At 48.8% G+C, this 21,627-nt stretch overlaps 1 protein-coding gene across 6 annotated transcripts in view; it reads left to right on the forward strand.

The window, feature by feature from the left end:
- Positions 1–21,627, forward strand: part of Myo5b (myosin Vb) — a 303,903-nt gene that overhangs the window by 232,874 nt on the left and 49,402 nt on the right. For all 6 annotated transcript variants that reach the window (XM_087592156.1, XM_087592152.1, XM_087592157.1 and 3 more), the window contains 5 exon segments: positions 6,804–6,918; positions 9,508–9,719; positions 11,978–12,134; positions 12,803–13,042; positions 19,642–19,875. In XM_087592156.1, coding sequence (XP_087448282.1) covers positions 6,804–6,918; positions 9,508–9,719; positions 11,978–12,134; positions 12,803–13,042; positions 19,642–19,875 — 958 coding nt within the window.

Genomic DNA, 21,627 nt, shown 5'->3' on the forward strand with positions numbered 1-21,627 from the left:
GAGAGAACAACGAGGAATTGTCTCCCCCTGTACCTTTAGCGCAACTGAAGCAAGTTTGAGACCACACTGAGGCTAAGCCTGTGCTCCCTGGGAATCCCGAGGTTCTAGTAAGTGGTAGAGGAGAATGGAGGTTCACCTATCAGACAGTGAACATACAGAAGCAGCTTTTGCAAGGGGACTCCTTTGGGGACATTAGTGCAGAACGAGGACATGTGTCACTCATGAAGGCCACTCACATAATCCATATGCTACCAACTTTGTCCTCAAGGGTTTCAGTGGTTTTCATAGCATTCAGGTTGTACGACCTTCTCCACTGTCGAGTTTCACTTTATTTATTTGTTTGTTTGTTTGTGTAATGTGCACAGGTACTATGTACATCTGCATACCAGAAAATGAGATGAGACAGTTGTGTGCTGCTGTGTGGGTACTGGGAATTGAACTCAGGACCCTCGGAACTGCAGCGTGTACTCTTAACCACTGAGCCCTCTCTCCAGCCCCTAGGTTGTTACTTTCTAACAAGCATAAATGATGCTGTGAACATGTCTGTGCGTGCTCTTTTGTTTTGTTTTCAGACAGGGCTGCACTCTGGAGAGCCCAGGTTGGCCATGGACTTGCAGTCCTCTTATCTCTGCCTCTTAAGTGCTGGGATTGCAGATGTGTGCCACACGCTTTGCCATGGACGTGTTTATGTGCAAGACACTTATCTTCATTTTTATTCATTGTATAGCTGTCAGTGGGGTTACTGCATCTCACGGTAACTCTGTTTAACCCTTTGAACCTGTCGTACTGTCTCCAGAGCGGTTAAAGTTTTACAGTCGCCAACCGTAGGCAAGGTATCCCTTATCCACACGCGGTCATCAAAATGTATTTGTATGTTTTCTATCACAGCTATATGGGGGATGTTTAGTGGTACCTCACTGTCATTTAGATTTGTGTTTCCCAGGGTGCCTGGTGTTAAGTCTCCTCTCATAGGTTTTAGGTCATGTGTGTGAATTCTCTGGAGAAATGTGTGGCCCAGTCATTCGTGCATTTTTAAATTGGGCTGGTTGCCTGCTGTTGAGTAACAAGAGGGATTTTTTGTTTTAAAGACCATTACCAGCCGTATGCAAATATTGGTTCCAATCCCATGACTAGTCTTTATATTTTCTTGATCACATTCTTTTTTTTTTTTTCTTTTTTTCGGAGCTGGGGACCGAACCCAGGGCCTTGTGCTTGCTAGGCAAGCGCTCTACCACTGAGCTAAATCCCCAGCCCCGATCACATTCTTTTAAATGCAAAGACGTCCAACTTTATTGAAGCCGAGCTTATCTGTTTTTCATTCTCTGGCTCTCTGTGCTTTAGAAAGCATAGCTGAGAAATCGTTGTTCAAAGGATTGTGTCGAGGTTTTTGTTCTACGTGTTTCACAGCTTTAGGTAAACCATACTGATTTAACATCTGTGTGCTAAGAGTTAGGGGATCCAGGGCATTGTTTGTATAAGGATGCACTGTTGTCCCGGCACCATTTCCTGAGCAGGTCATGACTACTCTTGAGATGGGCAAGATGGGCAGCGTCACTTATATTTTATGGATGAGGAAACAAATCCCAGAAAAAGCGTGATTAAGTCCTCCCAGATGTAAACAGTTAAGGATGTGTCTGCCCTTGTAGTAGCTAAAAGCATAGGTTACCCTTCTAACCCTGCCCTGCAAAAGCCCTAAAGGATTCTCCACCATTTTCTAAGGGACCCTTGGGACTATGGACCGTGGCGTCTTTGGGGCAATTTCTTTGTGTTCGGATATCATAGAGCTTGACTTAGCACATCATACAGACTCAGGAGGCAGTCTCTGGGTTTATATAACCAAACTGATATCCCCGAGACACAAAGTTGTGCACCTGTGGCCAGCCCACCTCAGCTGCTCACCCCAGGTTACTCATGACCTTACAGGGCATTCTTCTGCCGAATGGCCTCACAGAGTGACAGTTAAATCCAGCGTGAGACTCCTGATAGAAACTTGGTCAGTCAAAACAACACCTCCGACACCTGTGTTGTCTGTGCCATTCACAGCAGCTGTACCCTCCCTCGAAGTCTCAAGCCTGGGGGACTCATTCAGTGAAGACATTTTCTCAGACTAAAGGCTCTGAAGAATGTTTGCCCAGCCCAGAAGCAGTCACAGCCCTGGGCTCATTCCACACACCCAACTATGACTATTTGGCCAGGCCAGAGTGCAGGTGAAGGTGGCCATTTCTGAAATGGAAGCATGATACTGACGTCTAGAATGTCTGCTAGGCACTTAGCATATGAGTTGAAATCCAGGGAGCATATGAGTTGAAATCCAGGGAGGAAGTCAGGGCTAAGGAACTGGAGAAGTCCACGTCCAGAGTGGCTGGGGCACCATAAAGCGCTGTCAGGAGCTGGCATCGTTTTAGTGTTTTTCTTCAGCTACTAAGATAGATAGAATGGATGCTTCGCAGCATAATGAGTGAGGGAAAATGTCTCAGGGTCACTTGACAAGGATGGGTCCACACTGTGTAGATGACAGCCATGAGTACTTGTTAAGGCCTTCTGAACTAAAACTATTGTATATTCTATAGCAAATGTTCTTACAAATACTGAGAGCCTTTTGTTGTTGTACTGGGTCTCAGTGAATGAGGGAGTGTTGATGACCCAAAGTTGCAGTATACTGTGTTGTACTGGGATTCTTCTACACCGAAGAATTAATATCCTAAGCCCTTAGCACCCCCCCTTTAAGAGACACTGGTTGAAAAGGTTTAACCGGGAGGGTCTAGCCATGTAAACGGCCAGTAAAAACTACTCAACTGAAATAAGCAACTGGTTTTAAAGACACCACACTAATAGGTTTGGAGGTGAGGGGATTGAAGTGTCTGAGGGAAACAATGGTTAAAGAAGGCTGGAGACCAGCAGAAGAGGACATCCGTGTGCTAACAGACAGGTGTCTCAGCTTTGGGACCCAGGATAGACTCGGGAACATGGAGGACAGAGTCTACAAAGCAAAAGCTAGGCTGGTCTGTGGTCTTACCGAGGTGGCTTCCTCTACATCAACACGGTTACATTGAACACATGTACAAGTATGTCCTGTTGAATTTTCCTTTGATAAAAAGAATCAAGTGCTCTTTCTATTTTCACTCTGCAGCTTTCCCCGTTTCCAGCCAGGAGACTTTTCTGTGAGGGTTTTCTCTCTAGGCACATACAGGTCCATGGAGAGGAGAACCCGTGTTGATTGTGGACTCTGGTCAATAATGTTACTGTAGGCTTTCTGATGCCAAGACCTAAGAGCAGACTCACTTCCCTTAGACTGTCTCCTGGGGGACGAGTTCCTTCCAGGGACTCCTCTCGGCACCCCCGTTCCTTTCCCAACTTCACTACGCATCCTTTCCTTGTGCAGATGTTCCAAACAGATGTAATCTAACAGATATAATCAAAACATGTTTGCAAGTATAAAAAGAAAAGAAAAAAGAGAGAATGGTTGCCTTGGGTGGGAAGGAACACAATGGAATGCTCTCCCAGCACTCTTCTGATGACTCACTGGCCACAAAAGCCCAGGTAGCCTAGTGAGATGGGTGGCTGTTTTTGTAGGCAAAGGAGATAAGACATCCAGCCAGCCTTAGTCCCAGTGATGTGCAAGGTCGGAGCCAAGCTTCTCTGTTCCTGTGCTCTGAGCTCATTCCGAACTGGATTTGATATCTTCGCAGTCACATCTCCCCACCCTCATAGCTTCCTTGAGCTGTGGTTCTGTCAGCAGTTAAGAGGTTTTCAAATTAGAAACATTTAAGGATTTCAGCTCGGCTAAATGCTGTCTTAATTATTTCCCAGCAGACCTCAAGCTCACAGGGACAAGAAAGTACACAAATAACTACGCTGCAGAGTGTGAGAGGTGCCCTTCAGGAGTCAAGGGAGACAGTCAGGGGGAAGCGTCTGAGGGAAAGCACACACCAAACCCCGAGATGCATGTGTCGGTGGTGGGGAGTGGTGAGGAGGGACACAGAGACTCCAGGAAACTCTCTCACAGGCACTATTCCACCAGGGTCTGAGACAAGCCCATCTTTCCCTAGGTGTAGGTATCAGAGGGCGGGGCCAGGGCAGAAAGTGCCTAACAGGGTTAGCTACAAAACTAAATGAACATCTGGTTTGCATTCATCTGGGAAAATAACCTTACCCGTTTCCATCTGCAAGGTACCTGTCACAGATGGCAGCCGGTCAGTGGGAACGTTTCTGTTTAGTGAGTGGACTGCAAAGGGAATGGGGACTCCTCTCCTAGTCCCAAGACCAGGTCCTCAGGGGCTCTAGATAATCTATGCCTTCCCTCTTTAAGAGAGTCCATGCCAGTTAAAGACCAAGAGATGTAAAGACAAAGTAGCTTAGTGATTTCCAGGTTAGGATTTAAATCTCAGCCCGTGACCTGACAGAACACACCAAGCCAACATGGTTCCATGTGAAGAGGTTTAATGAGAGAAGAAGAGTAGAAGGGAGGAGAGGAGGCCGACCATGGGCACGTGGGGGGAAGGAGGTAAGGGGCAAGAACAGAGAACAAAGAGCAAGAGGGAGATGAGTGGGCAAGCAGCCCCCTTTATAGTCAGGCACAGCTGGCTGTTGCTAGGCAACTGGGGCGGAGCATACCTGGCTGCTGCCAGGTAGCTATGGGGGTGGAGCTTAGAATACCAACACCAGGGTCTGGCAAAACTACTCTGTGGTATGAGAGTTCTTTTGGTGAATTGAATTGAATTGAATACTGGGGCTAGCTTCACCGTTTGACAAACACACTAAAAGTTATTTTAACTGTATACTTTAAGGGGGTAAATTTGGGCCTGAAGACATGACTCAGTGTCTAAGAGCACTGGCTACTCTTCCAGAGGGCCCAAGATTGATTTTTACCATTCACATGGCATCCCACAACCATTCATAACTCTAGGCCCAGGAGGATCCAATGCCCTCTTTCTGCCTCTGCAGGCACCAGACACATATGTGGCATACAGACATACATGCAGACAAAATATCGAACACATAAAAAAATCATAGAAGAATAAATTTATATTCTATGACATCTCAAAAGCTTTTGCTCGTTAAAAAAGGGACGGACTGAAGCTGTGTGTATGGTGCTCACCTGGAATCCAGCATTGGGCAGGTGAAGGCAACGAAGACTCAGAGCTCAGGGTCATCCTTGGCTTCGTGGTAGCTTAGAGGCCAGCCTGGGGTATATGAAATTCTTTTTCAAAAAGGAAAAGAACTGTCTTTAGCCAACTACGTCGCAGAGTGAGAAATGCAGATAAAGAGAAGTGTCCTTTTGCTATTTCGGCTTACATCAGTGTTTCCCTTCAAGGCTGAGGGGGACACTTTGAGTGCAATAGGCCTCCTACATTAAGGGTTCCTGGAACCCCATAGCCTTCCTTTCTCTGAAGCTTCTAAAGGACTCTCTGAGGCCCAAGGAAAGGGGCACAGTCTGCCTCACTCCCCACTAGCACCTGAAGAGGTTGGTCTGAAGTAGCTAGACAGTCCCTAGGCAAGGCCACCAATGAGAGGACATAGCAGCTGACTCATCTCAGTGTCCTACCTAAAGATAAATGAACAAAGTTCTAGCAGCCTGTCCCTACCGACTGGTGTGCAAGCCTTCCAGATGTCTCTGAAGGGACGGGCCAGCCTCACTCTGCACTGGCCTTAGAGAGACGGGGGTGGGCTGTACCTCCGAGCTACCTTGGATGGCGTCACACATTGATGCTGCCACTGCATGAGGACGTCATGAGCATGTCCGAATCGGGAGGTGCAGTTGTGATGGATGTGAGCCAAGGCAGCTCTCTCCTGAGGAAGAGCAGTCCTGTGGAGGATACTGTTGATTATATAAAGCCAGTCTCAGATGCCAGGGGTAAGGCACAGGCCCTCTAAAGACTACCAAAGCATAGTCAAGAACTCTACCCTGTGTGGGCAGTGGGTTAGAAGTTTCTTCAGTTATGTGGGGATGGGGGACATCTTCACAGGAAGATTAAGTTACCCTAATTAAGAGAAAAATAATAAAAAGAGAAAACACCACCATGGCCTCTTAAGCCATGGGTAGCAATCCTGTAACTGGATGTGGGAGTTAATATGGCAGCTTCATGCTGTGCCCATTTAGCAGATTAACAGCGATAGGTTCACCTCTGGAGCCTATGAGCACCCCGACCCTTGGTTCTTGGCCAGATTTCCAGTGCTAGGCATATGTTCCCTTTGGTAGAACAGGCCCAATCTCATTGACATGCCGCCATTGTATCTGTGGGCACACCATATTTCTCTATGATTCGTTGTCAGTAAATGTTTGGTTTGTGAACCTATTTCACATGTCCATGTCCTTGGGGTCAGTAAAAGAGTAGCTAGTGAAAGGGAGTCTAGGGTGGAAAATGTCTAAGACAACCTGTTTTTCTCTCTTCCTAATTAAGAGCGGTGATCTAAGAGGTCACGAGGGAGACACTGTCATTCTCTTTGGCATTTAGAAATGTGTTTGCAAAGATCATTGAGTTAAAGACAAAAAAACAAACCACAGGAGCAAAGCTGTGTCTAGGGATGGTGCCCAGCTTCTTCAGTGGTGGCAGGGGAAGAGAGGGCTCCACGGGTGTGAAAACAAAGATGGAGACCCTGGCTCTCTGCAAGACGCCTCCAAACACAATTTACCCAGCCCGACTTGGGGAATCCTGGCCCGCTGGAGTTCCTAGTAGGGTATGGAAAGGACAGAACTCCCCTGAGACTGCTCTGACGCTCCCACAATGATGACTTTGCACAACAGCCTTGACTCTGTGAGCCTGCATCCGAGGTCACCTGATCCACCTTGGCTTTTCCTCCAGGTGGACCTACCATGACTTCTTCAACCGGTATCGGGTATTGATGAAGAAGAGAGAGCTTGCCAACACCACCGACAAGAAGAATATCTGCAAGTCTGTCCTGGAGAGTCTCATCAAGGTGATGTAGCCATAGGAGGCCATGGACCGAAAGCCCCAATGGTGGAGGTGGGGGTGGAGGCTACCTACAGCTCTGTCTTTATCCCCGCAAAACTACTAAAGAAGTTGAGCGATTTCTTACAAGAGACTGGGATTAAAGAGTCCCCTTCCCTACCTAGAGCACCCCTTCCCTATCCACATCTCAGAACACAGGGAGCACAGGTCACTAGGGTGTGTAAGGAAGCAACTGCTGCTGTCTATCCCAGCATCTCTGGCCTCTCAGAGCTGATGTACTGAGTGGAGGTCCGATCCGTAGCCAGCCTCGGCTTGTTATAAATAAAGCAACAGATATTCTCGGGCCTTTGACAAAGTGTTTTAAATGAAACAACCAAAAAGATCTCATTTTAAGGCTGGAAAAATTATAAAGCCAGAACTGTGAGGGGCAAACCCTTGAATATTTCAGTATTTCCTAAGAGTTCCAGAGATACAGCAGAGTGTAATGATCCCTGCTTCCATAAAATGTTAAGCCATGGAAGACATCTTTCAGAAGCGACAAAAATTAAACATGTTTTTGCACACTAACCGGCTGGGACAGCGTTTTGAAGTGGTAGTGTAGTTGGACGAAGGCTGTGCTCGGTTGATGGGACTCTGGTTAGCCATGGTTTTGTTGTGGTCCATCCATCATGTTTCTGCACCTCATTTTTCCTGGGTTAGGAAAATGTGTCCACGCTCAGCTGAGTTCAGTTACTATCCGGCACTGGGAGTTTCTTCTTTGTTGATGTGAGGGCTGGCCTCATGGTATATATTCCCCAACCCTATGAGTAGTTTCCATGACTGCCTGACTGCCTTTCACTTGGTCCAGGGTCATAGTTCACCCTGGTAACTAGCAGGACCTTCTTCCATCCACAGACAAGGAAAGCGAGGTACAAGAAGTGGCCGTAAATTGATTAGGGTTTCACGGGTAGTCAGTGCCTACTTATGTGAGGTGATTGGTTAGGGCTGCTGTTCACAGCTCTCACTCCCGGAGACAGACGGCTCATTTCTGCTTCGATTAAGACCTCCTAGAGATACTGCATTTCTTCCCCGTTTTCCCCCATTCCTTAGGCCACGTCTTCCAGAATCAACATCCTCACTGAGTAGGATTTTGGCTGAGCCATGGGTTAACCTCGAAGACCACATGCCTGGTCCTTCGCTCACCGGAGTGTTCTGTATACTTAGGAATAGAGTGGTCAGAGGAGACTTGGAGAGCAACAGGACTTACCAGTCCCTTTCTGTGGGAATAGGCTGTCCGTTGGTAGATACTTCATTAGGCTACTTCTAGTCAGGAATGTCCAGGGGGGAAAGTATAAAATGCCCCACAGACTTGCCTGCATTTTCTCAACCAAGGTTCCTCTTTCCAACATAACTCCGGTTTGTGTCAAGCTGACAAAAACCAGCCACCATGATGTATGACAGAACTTACTCCTTCCTACCTATGGCCTTCATGCCAGCACCTGTGCTTAGATGACAGTTGTTTGCAAAGAAGTCTCAGTCATCGATGGTTTACTCTTCCAAGCTTGTCCACAAGTACCCTGCTGGGTCATGCCTCCTTATTGGGGCAAGCACAAGGAAGGGCAACTAATTCTAATCTTATGGTTAAGACAGTGATTATATGTTTGGGGGGAAAAGTTCATAGTGGAGTTTTATTTGAATATTAGTTGCAGTTTACAATTATATGTATATTTCTGTGATCATTTAAGTAATTACCAACTGTTTACTAGGACAAGTCATTGCTTCCACAAAGGCCCTGAGCCCATGGCTACCACCCCCATTTCATACCACAGCCCACAAAGCCTTTGGTGGCGAGTTCCTTCCCATACCCACCTTCAATTCCCTGTGTGTAACGCCCTCCTGATTCTTGGAACCACAGAACAGTGGCATGCGCTATGCCCTGCTCTGCTAGAATTCTCTGTCCTCACCTTCAATAGCTGTCTCCCTCTTCTGGTTCACATAGACCTTTGTCCACCTGCATAGACATAACTGCCTAAACCAGTGGTTCTCAACCTGTGGGCCGTGTCCCCTTTCAGGGTCATACATCAGATATCCTGCACATCTGATATTTGCATTACGGTTCTTAACAGTAGCAAAATTGCAGTTTTGAAATAGGTGCAAAATAATTTTATGGCCAGTGGTCCCCACAACATGAGGAGCTGTATTGAAGGGTTGCAGCATTGGGAAGGGTGAGAACCACTGGCCTAGAACATCCTTTTTGAATATCGTTTATTTGGTTTTTTTTTTTTTTTTTTTTTTTTTTTTTTTTTTTTTTTTTTTTTTTTTGCTAATCCTCCCCACTCCTTAAGACAAAGTCTTCTGTTCACTTTTCTATCTGCCCTCCCCATGGTGTTGGAATCTTGGCGACAGGTATCTTTTTAGTGGCCCCATCCTGGGTTCACGTTTGTCTCAATATGAAGATTCAGGTCTGCTTTATGAATATCGAGAACCTAGGTATATCCACCAGACAGGGGGCAGAGGGGATACACGGAATCTGGCGAGTAGTTCTGCCTTGGAAGGAAAGAGTAGCGCTCTGTGCACAGTTCACTAACCAGCCAGTCTCCCTCCCAATCTTGTAAAGGATCCAGACAAGTTCCAGTTTGGCCGCACCAAGATCTTCTTCCGGGCAGGTCAGGTGGCCTACCTGGAGAAGCTTCGGGCAGACAAGTTCCGGGAGGCCACCATCATGATCCAAAAGACGGTCAGGGGCTGGCTGCAGAGAGTGAAGTACCGGAGGCTGAGAGCAGCTACGCTAACCCTGCAGAGATTCTGCCGAGGATACTTAGCCCGCAGGTGAGCCATGGTGGGGTACATCTGGAGTCAAAAGGAAGGGGAGGCCTCGTTATCTGAATCACAGTGCTTCCCCCTGGACCTATCCGCTTCTTAAATTGGTCCTAGTGGCAGCGTACATCCCTGCAGTGCCCTTGTTGTTTCAGGGTGCAGATCTGACGTCTCCCGATACCCCAATCTATCCCCAGTCCCCCAGCACTAAACCTAGTACATTCTGTGTCTGGTTTGGGTACAAATCAACCATCTCTTCTTTACCTGAACCCCAGAGTAAAAGAATGTCTTTCAGGAAGAAAGACATGAGTCTAGTTAATGCGCATGTAATCTCATCATTTACACTGAAATCTCAAAGTCGCTTGATTTCCAGTTGGTGCTGGACAGGTACGGGGAAGCCCTTCTATGAATTACTCTGCACCAGGACCATAGAGAAAGGATACACCTCATTCCGCCATAGCAGCTACCATGCAATAGAGCCAGCCAGGCTCTCTTCCCTACCCAGTGCCACACAAAGGGAGCGACTGTCACCACACACTGCCCAACTGATGGCTCTTGGCTGGCGAATGGTAGGGTGGCAGAGGCCATCTCCACTGAGGCGTGTGTAAGATGTCCCCTCCTTGTAGGTGTTTCCATGGCTTTTCAGGTTGAAACCCTGCCTGCCTCACGGGCAGGGCTCTCTCCCGTCCTTGGAGAAATGACGGAAATTACATATGGCTCTTGTGGCTCAGAGTGGGTTTCTCAGGTGGCTGCTCAACCACACCTCCACCAGAGAGGCACACAGGCCCTAAGTCCAGTATAGGCTTCTTTTGCATGGTAGAGATAGAGGTGCTGTCCTTGCCCATGGGCTTCCTCGCCCCAGGCTGCTTACTCACACACAGCCAGAGAGATGGCTCATGCTGTGTCACCTCTGTACTGTTGAGACAAGCTCCAACACAGGATGAGAGGACAGTGGGATCAACTCTGAGTGGTTCCTCACAATCCCTGCCGTGAATTCCTTCATCAGCACCTGCCCCTCACTGGAGAGGCCACCATCTTGGGCTACTGTCCTGGTGGCGAGTGGGCAACTACATCAGGGAGCATGTGATCCACCGGACAAGGCCTTGTGTGAGGAAAGGACAGACAGATAGACTAGGGCAGCCTGAACCTCAGCACGTGGATACCGGCTGGCACTGGGGGATACTTCCTTTCCCAGGGCTGTGCTAAGTGATTTCTTGGGTCCTCTCCACCAGCTGGCATTCTTGGTGAGAAGGGTAGGAAGTAATCCTCTGGTTCTCGCTTACTGAGGTGGGTGGAGAAGTGAGAGATTGCAAAGTTTGTGGGAAATAAGAAAACTGCAAGGGCTCATTGCTGGCCTGGGGAAACTTTTTGTTTTTGTTTTTGTTTTTTCTCTTTTGGTCCAGCAAACACTTGCTCTGTTCCAGCACCGCCAGGTCCTGAACTAGCAGGGTGTTTGAAGGATCTCTGAGGGACAAACAGCAATGTGATCCCTTAAGAATAAAAAATACTGGCTAGGCTACAGAGATGGCTCAGCAGTTAAGACCACTGGCTTCTCTTTCGGAGGGACCCAGATTCCATTCCCAACACCTACATGGCAGCTCATAGCTGTCTATAACTCCAGTTTCAAGGCTTTTGACACCCTCACAGGACATACATGCAGGCAAAACACCAATGCACATAAAATTCTTTTTCTTTAATTGCATTTTTATTTACATTTTAAGTGTTATCCCATTTCCAGGTTTCCCCCTCCAGAAACCCACTATCCCACCCCACCCCCTGCTTCTATGAGGGTGTTCATATACCCACCCACCCCCACTCCCCATCTCCCTGCCCTGACATTCCCCTACACTGGGGCATCAAGCCTTGACAAGACCAAGGGCCTCTCCCCCCATCGATGCCCGACAAGGCCATCCTGTGGGGATGGAACACATAAAATTTTAACCAAAGAACAGGAGATGCTACGGGTACTGTCAGAGAGTGCCTGATACAGAGAACAGTCTGGTGTGAAGTCAGAACCAGTCTGAGGCAGACCCTGGCAGACAGACCCGTCAGAACATGCGGGGAAAACTGACCTGACTTGTTCTGAGCCCAGGTGTCAAGCACTCAAGGCAGTGGTGCATATGGGAAAGGTGACATGAGTCAGTCCAGTGGATTGGGGGTAGGGGGGTCCAACTAGGGCCACAGAGGGAAGCAGGGCTCATTCTGTCACTAGCTTAACAGACCAGCTCCCTTCTCCTGAGGCCACCTGTGCTCCTTCCCCACCACTCCAGACTGACTGAGCACTTGAGGAGAACCCGGGCGGCCATAGTGTTCCAGAAGCAGTACCGCATGCTGAAGGCCCGCCGAGCCTACTGCAGGGTCCGCAGGGCTGCGGTCATCATCCAGTCCTACACGAGGGCCATGTGTGTACGCAGAAGCTACCGCCAGGTGAGTAGCTGCGGTGACCATCTCACGTCACCTTCCAGCTCCCCTGCCCCAGGGCCGCTGCCTGTTAGGCTTCCCAAAACCTTAAGCTCCTTAGACTATGGCTCCTTCTGTCTCAGTGTTTCACTGCTCTGAAGAGATACCGTGACTGAGGCAACTCTTTCAAAGGAAAACATTTCACTGGGACTGGCTTACAGTTTCAGGGGTTCAGTCCATTATCATCATGGTGGAAAGCACGGTGGCATGTAGGCAGGCATGGTGTTAGAGGAGCCCAAAGTTCTACATCTTGATCTGCAGGTAGAATAAGGGGACTGTGTGCTATGCTGGGCATAGCCTGGGCATAAAGAGACCTCAAAGCCCGCCCCCACAGTGACACACTTCCTCTAACAAGGCCACACCCCCTAATAGTGCCACTCCGAGCCAAGCAAGCATTCGTACACATGAGCCTATGGGGGCCATTCCTATTCAAACCGCACCTATTAGTAAATAAGAGTAGAAACAAGAGTTTGGATCCACTCCCCTGTGTACCCATGGTCTACAGAACCTAGCAGCTAAGACTTCCAGTCAAGTCCTCAGATGTTATAGGCCACATAATGTCGATCTCCTAACCCCAAGGCCAGGCCAGCTTTTAAACCCTGGGTAGTTACAGAAGCCATACTTGTCTTCACCAGGTCCTCACGGAGCACAAAGCCACCATCATCCAGAAGTACGCCCGGGGCTGGATGGCACGGAGACATTTTCAGCGGCAGCGGGATGCAGCCATTGTCATCCAGTGTGCCTTCCGGAGGCTCAAGGCCAGGCAGGCACTGAAGGCCCTCAAGATCGAGGCCCGTTCTGCAGAGCATCTGAAACGCCTCAACGTGGGCATGGAGAACAAAGTTGTCCAGCTGCAGCGGAAGATTGATGACCAGGTCAGTGGCGGAAGTTTCCTACACAGCTGGTGAAGCCTGGGTGATATGGAGACATGCTTGAGAAGGACCCCAAGCTTTCTGAAGGAGCTGCAGGATCCAGATACCCCAAGGGCACTGCCCAGTCAGAATAGTTATTGACCGTAGTACACAGAATAGTGTCACTCTCCAACAAAGGTACCAGGTCCTAGCCTTTCAGGACCTGTAAATGTGCTCCCTCACACACCAGAAGAAGCTTTTGCAAGAGTGTATAAGTTAGGGATATCTGGATGGGAAGATGGCCTTGGGCTGTCCAGGTGAACCCCATGGGATCATAGCGTGCTCATGAGAGAAAGCTGCAGACAGAATTAAGTAGCAGAATGCAGAACCACACATGCTCCAGTATTCAGGCCACCTTTAAGAGCTACAGATAACAGTAGTAGGCTCTCCCTGCTGGCCACTTTTAGAAGTTCCTTCCAGAGCTGTAAAACAGTAGCTTTTACACTGTTCTGAGCCACCAACCTCATGGTATTTTTAATGGAGCAGTAAGAATAAGAGACCCATGGCCCTGCCCCCTCCAGAGGCTTCATGGTATAGCTACAGCAATAGCTGGTGCTTAATAAGGCTTCCTGTGTACCCACATTGTGTTCCCCTCTTTGTTTATGACGGTTTCCCATGAGGTAAACGTTGCTGTCCTATCTGGTATGACATTGGTATTGCATTGTTTAAGCTCTTACCTCTGTCTGCACTGGCTACCTCACACATTAACCAGCTAGATGAGCGATGTGTCACTGCTGAAGCCCACTGTGGGTGGAGTTCTGTGAAAGGATCTGAGGCGAGCATAGGATACTGGCTTCCTTGGGGTCCTGTAGACTCGGGTAGAATACAAGTTGGAAATAGGTTCACACCAGTCAGACAGTCCAAGTGTCTGTTCCTCCATACCCTAGAAGACCTTTGTTTGGTGCCAGATTGTGTCAGATATTCTGTTAGGTTCCAGGTAGGAGGGACCATGGCCCATGTTGTATGCCGTATTATAAAAAATAAATTATTAGGGGCTGGAAAGATGACTCATTGGTTAAGAGCACTGGCTCCTCTTCCAAAGGTCATGAGTTCAATTCCCAGCAACCACATGGTGGCTCACAACCATCTGTAATTGAATCCGATGCCCTCTTCTGGTGTGTCAAGGACAGTGTGATCATATACATAAATAAATAAACCCTTAAAAAATATACTAGTACCAGGGAGATTTTGAAGCTTCTCATAACCTCAAAGCAGGAAAAAGACAAGTCATTTTGGTTTTAATTTTCTTTTTAAAGCTATTCTCCTATGGTCCCAACTAGTCTGCATTTCCATTATGTACCATTGTGATTTTTTTTGAGTACCCCAAAGCCTGTGGTGGGTGTTTTAAGTTCACTCAGGTATGATCCACACGACAGATGATCCTCACATGACATCGTGAGTCATTTTTGAAGGACGGTGGGCTGGGGACATCAAATATCTTGGCAAAGCCACACAGGTATAGAGTGTTAGACTCTGAACCGTGCCCCAGGTTTCATCGTACAGCTTGCATGAAAGACCGTGCTAGCTTCTTAGTCCCAGATGTCACCAGTGAGCTAGCCCTGTTCTCTGTGCTTCTGCTGCTGCTGCTGCTGCTGCTGCTGCTGCTGCTGCTGCTGCTACTGCATTGGCTCTCAGAGAGGAAAGGAGACCCATTGCAATGGGACTTTGGCAGTAAAGTGAGCACAGGACCGGCCCTCCCAAAAACCAAGGAGAGAAAGGATGAAGGCATACATGGTGTGGATGTGAGGAAAAGAAAAATCTGGCAGTGGGGAACCAGCCATGGCAGCGGGGGACCAGCCATGGCAGTGGGGGGATACTTGATCTTAATGTACTCATGCTATACTCGGTGTGTTTGGAGCTTCTCACAACCTGAGGGCAGGAAAATAGGTGAGTCATTTTGGTTTGCTTTGCTTATTTTTTTTATTGGTATTATTTTTAGAGGTAGACTTTCATGTAGCCCAGGCTAGCCTGCGACTCCATTTACAGCCAAGAATGACCTTGAACCTCTGATCTTTCTGACTCCACCTCCCAAATGCTGGAAGCACAGGGGTGTGGGCTACCAGGCTCGGTTTTATGCCCTGCTAGGGCTCACCCCTGCTTCGTGCTGCAGAGCAAGCATTCTGCCAACTGACCGTACAGTGAGCCGTCACATTCCCCGTACAATGAACCAATTTCTGACTAAGCTAGGTGTCCTACTCATGAGCCCCACTGTGGAGACAGCTGACAATGGGGTGCTTTGCTTTGCTGCTCTGGGCAGAGACCAGGCTTCTGAAGATCCAGTGGCCTGGGTATGTGTCCTCTGGGAGTTACCCAGAGTGCTGGCTTAGATATGCCATCTTACTTAGGGTTCTGTTGCTGTGATGAAACACCATGACCCAAAAGCAAGTTGGGAAGGGAAGGGTTTATTTGGCACAGTTCATCATCAAGGGAAGTCAGGACAGGAACTCACACAGGGCAGGAACCTGGATGCAGGGGCTGACGTAGAGATCATGGAGGGGTGCTGCTTACTGGCTTGATCAGCCTGCTTTCTCATAGAACCCAGGACCACCAGCCCAGGGTTGGCCCTACCCATTGGGCTTCTCCCCTCCTGAGAAAATGCCTTGTCGCTGGATCTCATGGAGGAATTTCCTCAACTGAGACTCCTTCCTCTCTGGCGACTCTTGTGTCAAGCTTATACCCAAAACCAGCCAGTGCAGATGCTCAGTATAAAAAGACAGCCCTCCCAGTGTGAGCTGGGGATGTTCACTTCCCACTCTGGTCAGCCTGTGGTAACACAGGTCAGAGAGGCAGTGACCAGGGGAAAGGTCTGCTCAAACACACAGTACCTCGGTGTCCACTGTTTCTGTCAGGACTGTCGGTGCCGGGTCAATGCCAGTGACCATTTGAGTCACTTTTCTAGACATAGTATAGTCCGAGGACAAGGAGACTAAAGCCACTGTCCCTACTAGGGAGGAGCATCTGTGTGCCCAGGTTTCAGATAGTGCTCAGTATTAGCTTTATTGGTGTGTGAGGTCAACTGTAGAGGATAAAAATAACACAGTATTTCCCACCCCACGTGCTTGAACATGAGAAAGAAGCAGATTTGAAAGACCTATTTTTAAATGAAGCTCTTGCCTTAAGCTTTCTGCTCAGCAAACATCTGTGAGCTGTGGCAGATGCTGTCACCCTGGGAAAGGCTCCCTGTATGTGGTGGGTAATCAGGCGACATGTGAGATCTTTCTCCCGCTGATCCCCATGTGGTTTCCATGCCAGGCACTGTTCCCATACATTAACTCACTGATCAATACCATGCTAATGGGATAAGTATTACTACCGTCCCCATTTTAAACACAAGTACACTAAAGGCACAGAGGGGATAAGTAACCAACCGAAGGACACACAGCCAGGAAGTAGCCTGGCTGGAATTTGAATCTGTTTTCAGATAGGCTTTGCCACCTCCGGCTGGATTTCTAGATCATTCCTAGTGGAAGGCTCTTGGGACGTGTGAGGAATGTTCTTCAGTCCACAGAGGCTCTCCCATCAGTTGGGGTCATGCTCCTAAAAGTCTCATATCCTCAGAACTGTTGAGCAATGTGTGGCACCTGTGGTGGCAGAAGCATGGGACACATCACTGTGGGCAGTCCTGGGCACACATGGGGAGAGGCATGAGCACATGTCACCACGGACACTGGCGATCCCTTGGCGGGAAGCCCAGCTGTTGGAAAGTAAGTTGAGTGTCTTTTCCCCTGTGATTCCTAGAGCTAATCTAGGCAGCTGCTCTCCTGAGTCTTTAATCCAGAAGGAGAGATGTATATTACCAGAGATACCAGAGGTGAAGTATCCCAGTTCATTTCTCAGATTAGCATGACATGGGAGGCAGTGTCTCAGTCACAGGAGGCAGGAGTCTGGGGAGAGTATCTCGCTACCATGGGAAGGAAAGTGAAAGGCAGCACCAGGGAAGATGAGGACCCCAGGTTTCTGTCTTAAGAACTGAGGACCCCCAGCTGCAGAGAGCAGACTCCATTTGACACCAAGCCTGTGTACAGTCAGCAGAAGACAGGGTCACATGAGAGTCCCTCAGAAAGAAACCGGGCAGTTGGGAGCCCGGAGCTGTCCCTGATGCAAACACAGTTTCCTTGTGGGTTTCTGGACTCTGATGTGATAAGGACACCTTCTTCATGGTGTCCTTCACAATACCCTTCAGCAGCAGAGACAGGGGCCAACCCAGAAACCTGCTGTTAGCCTCGTTAGAACTCTATGACTTACTTCAACCAAAATGATAGAGTCCATGAACTTGGCCAGTGTGCGAGAGTGACATGGCCAGACTTTTCGTTGCTTGTAATAGAACTCAGGGTTCTTAGGCCCTCATAAGGTTGTGTTTAAATATTTTTATTAGGAGAAATATAACCCAAATCAATAGTTCAGTCAGTGGCCTTTAAATCAGTTTGGTTAGGGATAGTTAATAAATAGCCACCAAGTAAATAATGCATTTGTCCATATTTTATAATTCTTGAGGACATCTATACATGTTAGAAAAAGTGTGCAAAAGGTTACAGCTCGGGGACTTTTCCGTGTCCCAGTTTTCACTGCTGTAACTATCCGGGGCTAGCAGTCACCTTCACTGAGGGTGATGTTAATAGGCAAGAATGAGGTACAGTGCTCATCTAATGAAGGCTGTGTTGACTTCACCACGATTCTTGCAATGATTTCCCCTCTTCCCACACCAGCCCAAGTCTGACTGGGAACCACAATAAGTCTGGTTGTGTGGGTCCCGTGTTTAGGATACAAATCGGACATCCATGAGACGCCAGATGCTGGGGTTGTTTGAATGGCAAAGGGTTGGTGATGAGTGGGTGTTGGGACTGGCAGAAGCAGAGGCTTCTGTGAGTCAGCCTAAGGGACTCCGTGGAGACCTCAGGCCAGTGAGGCTCCCTGGCGGTTACTGAGCACTGACTGTGTGGCACATGCCGGAGAAGCACTTTGTTCCCTACGTCTCAATAATGACCTTCTAAGATGGGAATTTCTCCTATCTTCTAGTCTATATGGGAAGAAGTGGGCCACAGAAAAGCAAGTGACTGGAACAGACATACAGAGGGCCAAGGCTGAGGTGAGCTCAGGCACAGGCCTCGCAGCAGCAGACACCTTCTTCCCCAGTGTTTGAGTCTGGTCCCTGGTAGCATCAGGATCAGAAAAGCTGGGTCTTCAGAAACCTCTGCATTGCAAAGTGATGTATTTGACCAGAGCGGGATGAGAGGTGCCCGCATCCCCTGCCTCTAACACAACACTTTCCTCTCTTCATATTCCAACCAGTTCCATCCAGCCACCTCCTCAGCCACCTCTCTACAATGTTGACGTGACCCAAGCCATGCCAGGGAGAGGTTGACAACCAATATGGCCTGACTCACATCCCAGAGCAGACATGAGGACAGAGTAGCTACCCAAACCTGCCTTCCACCTGTGCATGGATCCTCTGCCTCCAGTGTAGACCCAGACCCTGGCGAACAGTTCGCACAGATGTTGCATCCTTCTAGATAGTTGCTGCTTAACTGGGTGTCTTTTAGATTCTGCAGTGAGGCCGACAGCTAGCCCAGCTATGCAGAGAAGCGGCTATACCTGGAGCTTGCAGTGTGGGGAACCTCGCACACAAGGAATGCATCATTTGCATGCTCATGCATTGATCACACGAGCCATGTGGTGCTGTGTAGGTGCCAACAGCTTTTCTTTGAGCGTTTATGTAAGGTTTCGTTTTTCTGTGAGTCAGTCATTGATCCTGATGCCCTGGCTTATTAGCATTTTAGCTGACGGCTCTGTTCTGCTTGGAGTTGCTGTGGGGCCCAGCATTGGAGAATGATCATTGAGTGCGGCCTGCCTGCTGCAGCGTTCTCCCTCCTCCGTTCACTTCTCCCTGCCGAGCACTCTGCCTCACAGCCTCTCAGTCCTCCCAGACCCGACTCTGCCGTCCTTTATATAAGCGTCATTCTGGAAGTAGGATCTCAGGGCCTGCTGCACACATACGCTGACTGCTGATTGGGTCCACAGTCTGTAGCTGGGCGTTGTCAGATGTCAGTCTCTCCAGTGTGAATTCTGTGAGCCATGTTGACAGGTGGCAAGAGAGACCCTGGGGCCCCTTGGAGGGCCTCCTTGAAAGAGGGGATACTGAAGGGGTCCTTTGTCTCAGAGGAAGGGATTAGGTTACAGCTCTTTGTACCAGTAAGTCCAAGGCTAGGAGCTGTTGATGTGAAATAGTGGGGAGTCCTAAGAGGCCCAAACTGCAGATCCAAGAAGCTGGCTCCATTATTCCTGCAGCAGCAGCCTTCTCCGTGAGTGCTCATGTGTTTCCCATGGACTGTTTCAATGTCAGCCCTGCTATTTGTGTCTCTCTCTGCTTCTAGGTCCACACACAAGTTTAAAGCATCAGGGCATGCCCCGAGAGTGTCTGTACTGGCATGTAATGGTCCTGAGCTTTAATTCTGCCCTACAAGTCTTTTTTCTGGTGGCCTTTATGATTTTTCCTGACTCGATAACCCTCTCTTTTTCTTCTTTCTTACCCTCACCCCCACCCCATCTGCCGATGCTCTCTACAGAACAAAGAGTTCAAGACTCTGTCAGAGCAGTTGTCTGCAGTTACCTCCACCCATGCCATGGAGGTGGAGAAGCTGAAGAAGGAGCTGGCGCGTTACCAGCAGAACCAGGAGGCTGACCCCAGCCTTCAGCTGCAGGAGGAGGTACAGAGCCTGCGCACCGAACTACAGAAGGCTCATTCGGAGCGCAGGGTCCTAGAGGATACTCACAACAGGGAGAATGGTGAACTGAGAAAGGTATGCATGGACAGGAGGACCAACACTGGTGAAGGGCTGGTGGGTGGGGCACCTGTAGGAGATGTTTCTCCACGCTGAGGAAATTTCCGTGATTTCCAGGGCTTGTGTCCACAGGCAAGCCACCCTTCCTTTCATATATGGATGTGCGTTTGGGTCCTATAGCAAATGTCCGATCCCTGAGCGAGTGTTGATTGGACTGGCACCATTAGCTAAGCCTTGGGATCCCTTGGGAGAGTAAATGAGCTGTCTTTGCTCATCTTCCTCAAAGCCTCGAGTCCGTTCCCAGGGAAACGCTACAGATCTAGTCCTTAGAGAGAGAGGTAGCAGATGTCAAGTGTTACAGGGCTTCAGCAGCCCGTAGCCGTCATGCCTACGGGGAAACCCTTATGTTTGGGGGGGTCTGCTCTGCTGGTTGTAGCCAACTTTCCCATTCTCGTTTGTTGTTGTAAAATTACATTAAATGACTATCTTTTACCCTCTCTATATCCGGCACTATAGTGCCCCAAGATATCTGATAGATCTCTTAATCTCAGTCGGCAAAGTCTCTCACCCACTTGCTCCATCCCCTATCACACTGCGGAAGGCCTCTCTCTGAGCCGTCAGCAATCTCTCTACCCATCCAGTTCCCAAGGCAGGTTTCCATGCCAGAAACGCACATCCCAAGTCCGTGGCAGCCCAGTGTCTCTAGCCACCGCACGCTCTCGTACACTTAAATCTGCACATGAAAGAACACACAACACAATGACCTCTGATCCAGTTGATAAGATATAATTGCCCACCTAAACATACAAAGCCTGGTACACATCCATCCCTTAAGGACATTCATAACAACCTGTAAAGGTACAGCATGGAGTCTTTACGTCAGCATCCATGTTGTCTCCACGGCTTCTCTGTCGTCCCTCCCGTCTCTTCCTCCTTTCCGTACCGGTCTCCTTCCCTTCCCTCAAACTTTCCTCCTGCCCATCCTTCCTTCTTGTCCAATGACAGGCCTCCTTCTGTCTTGTACCCGCTTCACCTATGACATCACCCCGCACTCGTTCTTAAGGCTTACTTAAGGAAGTCCATGAAATGGGACTTCCTGGGGTTGCTTCCACTGCTCCTGACTTTGAGCTACAAAGAAGCTCTTCTGAACTCCCAAGGCAGATCTTCTGAGAAGGAACAGTCCCACAGTGCCATTGGAGGGCTGTCTATGGATTAAGCACACCTCTGTCCTCTTTCCCATCTCTACCATGATACGTGTAGTATCTGTCTGGCATACAGAGTAGAGTCACGTGGATTGAGAACCCGAGGAAGGAGAGTCAGTGCTGGTTAGTGCTGGAAGAAAAGCTCTGAAACTGGGACAGACCGTGCTGGCACACCCAGGGCAGACCCAGAAATACTGACCCTAACCCTACTGTGTGTTGTCAGGTTTGTGCAAGAACCCCTACCAGCCACAGTGCCCATGAGTAAGTGAGTGAGTGTACACATAAATACGCATGTACACATGGGCTTGATCACCTCTAAGATTGCTCCTGGGCTCGCGCCGGCTGACACATGCAATCTTGTATGTTTTCTAACTGAGTAGCAGACTTCAGCCCTGCTCTATGGTCTTTGTCTCTCCCACTGCCCTGGTTCTTCCTCCCAGCTGAGAACCATAGACTCTCTTTACCTTCCCTGCTTCCCATGAAACTTTTGAATCAGGGCCTCAGAGCACCTAAGATGGCTGGTTTTTTCATCCAAAGGTAGGTAAGGGTTTGCTGTAAGAAAACTTCC

This window comes from Rattus norvegicus, chromosome 18 (genome assembly GCF_021556685.1).
Source record: "Rattus norvegicus strain SHRSP/BbbUtx chromosome 18, alternate assembly SHRSP_T2T, whole genome shotgun sequence".
NCBI classification, from domain to species: Eukaryota; Metazoa; Chordata; class Mammalia; order Rodentia; family Muridae; genus Rattus; species Rattus norvegicus.